At 33.6% G+C, this 2,612-nt stretch overlaps 1 protein-coding gene across 1 annotated transcript; it reads right to left on the reverse strand.

Annotated features, from left to right (window-relative positions):
- On the reverse strand, window positions 1,013-1,848 carry LOC109353273. The gene has a single exon (XM_019595479.1). It carries the CDS (start codon window positions 1,770-1,772, stop codon window positions 1,095-1,097), a length of 678 nt encoding a protein of 225 aa, XP_019451024.1. The 5' UTR covers window positions 1,773-1,848; the 3' UTR covers window positions 1,013-1,094.

Below are 2,612 nucleotides of genomic sequence, written 5' to 3' on the forward strand. Positions count from 1 at the left end.
GAGCCCACAGGAAGAAGTGTTTGCCCATCCTTCAGTGGAAGCACTCACTTCAGGAGTGCCAGTGTTGACATGTCATTGGGTGACCAAGTCACAAATGCAAAGTACTTAGTGGATGTGTTTGGGGTAGGTATTAAATTTGGTGACCAAACATAACTAATGTCACGTTGAGTGACAGAAACTTAATTAGGCTTACCTATCTTTTAAAATATCAAGGCAAATATTTGCATTAGCAGTCAAGTATCTCATGTATGTTGCCTTTACGCTTATTTATAGTTTAGTTACCTTGGACTGTTCTGTTTTTTTTGTCTGCTTAGTGCAAACCTTTGGTGCCTTGTTATCATAATTAAGAGAAGGATATCTTAGAGTGCATATTCATGAAGTATCAAGGTCATAGTTACACGGCATGTAGTCAGATCTGTTGGGTTAACCAATTCTATGTGGTGCGTCATTTTTTATACTATTATTACAAGACTTTATTATATTTATGACGAATTCGACACTGATACGAGAAATTTGATACACAACATATAGACTAAATAAGGGAACCATGTAACTATGATCAAAATTAAATCATGGAAAATCTGAGAAGTCGTTAGCGATAGTTTGAGAACTAGGGTCTAGAAGCCATCTTAACCAAATACTACTAATAAGAGAAAAGTTTGTTGGAACTTATTGTGCTCTCGACTTTAACCAGCATTGGGGTATCTATCTATGTTGTAGCTTCACCTCAATTGGCAGGGTTTTCTTTTAGTCCAGTTCTTACTGCTTTGCATTCCAAGATGTGTCAGATGATGAGAGTTGCCATTTGAATAATTCTTAATAATTGGCTAATTGCTGAAGACCATTCATTGATCATAGGGGTATAAAAAAGTGTTATTCTTTCTTAAAATAAACATACATACTATGTTATGCAGGTGTATAAGGAGTGGATTCTTAAAACAATTGAAGATACTTGGAACCTTTTCCACCAAAGATTCATTGCACACTTTAGGACAAGCACAAACACTGGCAATTTGATAAGTTGTAAACTGGTAAATTTTATTTAGAATATGTGATATACAACACTTATTCTTTAAATTAACATTAACAAGCCCTTAAGCTATATTGCCATACTTGGCCTTGTAATCTTGCCAGAGCTGATCAACTGTCTTCCCCAGAAGCTGAACAAAGAATTGGACATCATAACCACTTCTCAACTTATTGTTCAGTTCTGCCACAAACCCACTTTTAAGACTATCACAGTAATCAAGAAAACGAGCTGTAACATCATATCCCTGGTCCCATTTCTGTCCTTGCCCTGGTTTGACCCAGTGGCTAGGTGCATAATTAGCCTTGAGCCTCACATAGTCTGCAATACCTTCAATTAATCCACCAGGAGCTTGGCCATTCCCATTCCATTGCCAAACATGGGTCACTTCATGATACAGCACTCCTGTAATTTCTGTTTTCACATTTCCACTATAGCTTTTGACATATCTTGCACTAACATGAATTTGATCATTGGAAGTATATGCAACCCCATCAATGTCATCAACAAATAAACTTATTGTGTTCACGTTTTTCCTTGTATCAGGGTTGTTTTGCTGGAATGTTCCCCATATGAATTGGGTGGCGGAATCAAGTGTTTGCCTGGCATATTGTTCTCCTATTTCGTCACGGAAACGCACACCACCGTCAGTGTTGAGGGCATTGTTGGTGACGGTGTAATCAACAGCATGTGTTCCATGCATTCCAACAAGGAATGCTAAGAAAAATAGGGCATGCACCACCATGGTTGTGATTAAGAATAAGAGTAGTTTGAGTTCTCTTAAAAAATTTGGTTTGTGTTTGCACAAGGATTGTGTTGGGTTCTTTATAGTTTATATTTTGTGTAGTTTATATTTTATATGGAGGTAAAAAAAGGGAAGCAAGCTGAGTCTTCCACGGCATTGGAGTCTTCTAGCAAGTCGAAAAATAATAGAGGGGAGAGAAGAATAGTGAAGAATGTCTCAAATGAAGTCTCATTTTTTATCATAATTAGAATGTTACATTTTTTAATTTTCTTTTATATTCATATAACAATGTGTGATAGGCTTGTTACAAAAAATGGAATACTATTAGAGATAGTTACTTCCGTTCGATGATTGGATAGTTATTAGAGGAAGTTAACATGTAAAACTCTATTAACTTAATTAAATGGATTCAATAATTTATATTAAATAAGAAATGAAACTTCATATATCTTAAAGTTCATACAATAAGATGAAAAGATAATTTGTTTGAAATCAAATTTTGAAGAGTTTAATTTTTATGAGCAAATTTATTAAAATGATTAGTTATGCATTCCGATTGAGATAATATATTGATGATACAAAAAAAGAGGAATAAAATTATTTTCTAATTAGATATATTGAAATGATAGTAGAATAATACACGTGGAATAACTACGGATGCTCATATCACAAGTAATAAGTGAAGAAAAAAAACATTGGACTTTTCAATACTTAAAAATAATTCACACTCAAGTGGAATACATTATTATTTTTTATTTTAAGAAATGGTCTATATTATGAATGTCATAAAATCATGTCCAATTGTATATATTCTGATAATTTATTAATTATAATATTAGT

Source organism: Lupinus angustifolius, chromosome LG08, assembly GCF_001865875.1.
Source record: "Lupinus angustifolius cultivar Tanjil chromosome LG08, LupAngTanjil_v1.0, whole genome shotgun sequence".
Classification (NCBI taxonomy): Eukaryota; Viridiplantae; Streptophyta; class Magnoliopsida; order Fabales; family Fabaceae; genus Lupinus; species Lupinus angustifolius.

What these genes read in the sequence shown, in the direction of transcription:
- LOC109353273 (XM_019595479.1), bottom strand. Translation starts at nt 1,772, where the DNA reads ATGGTGGTGCATGCCCTATTTTTCTTAGCATTCCTTGTTGGAATGCAT.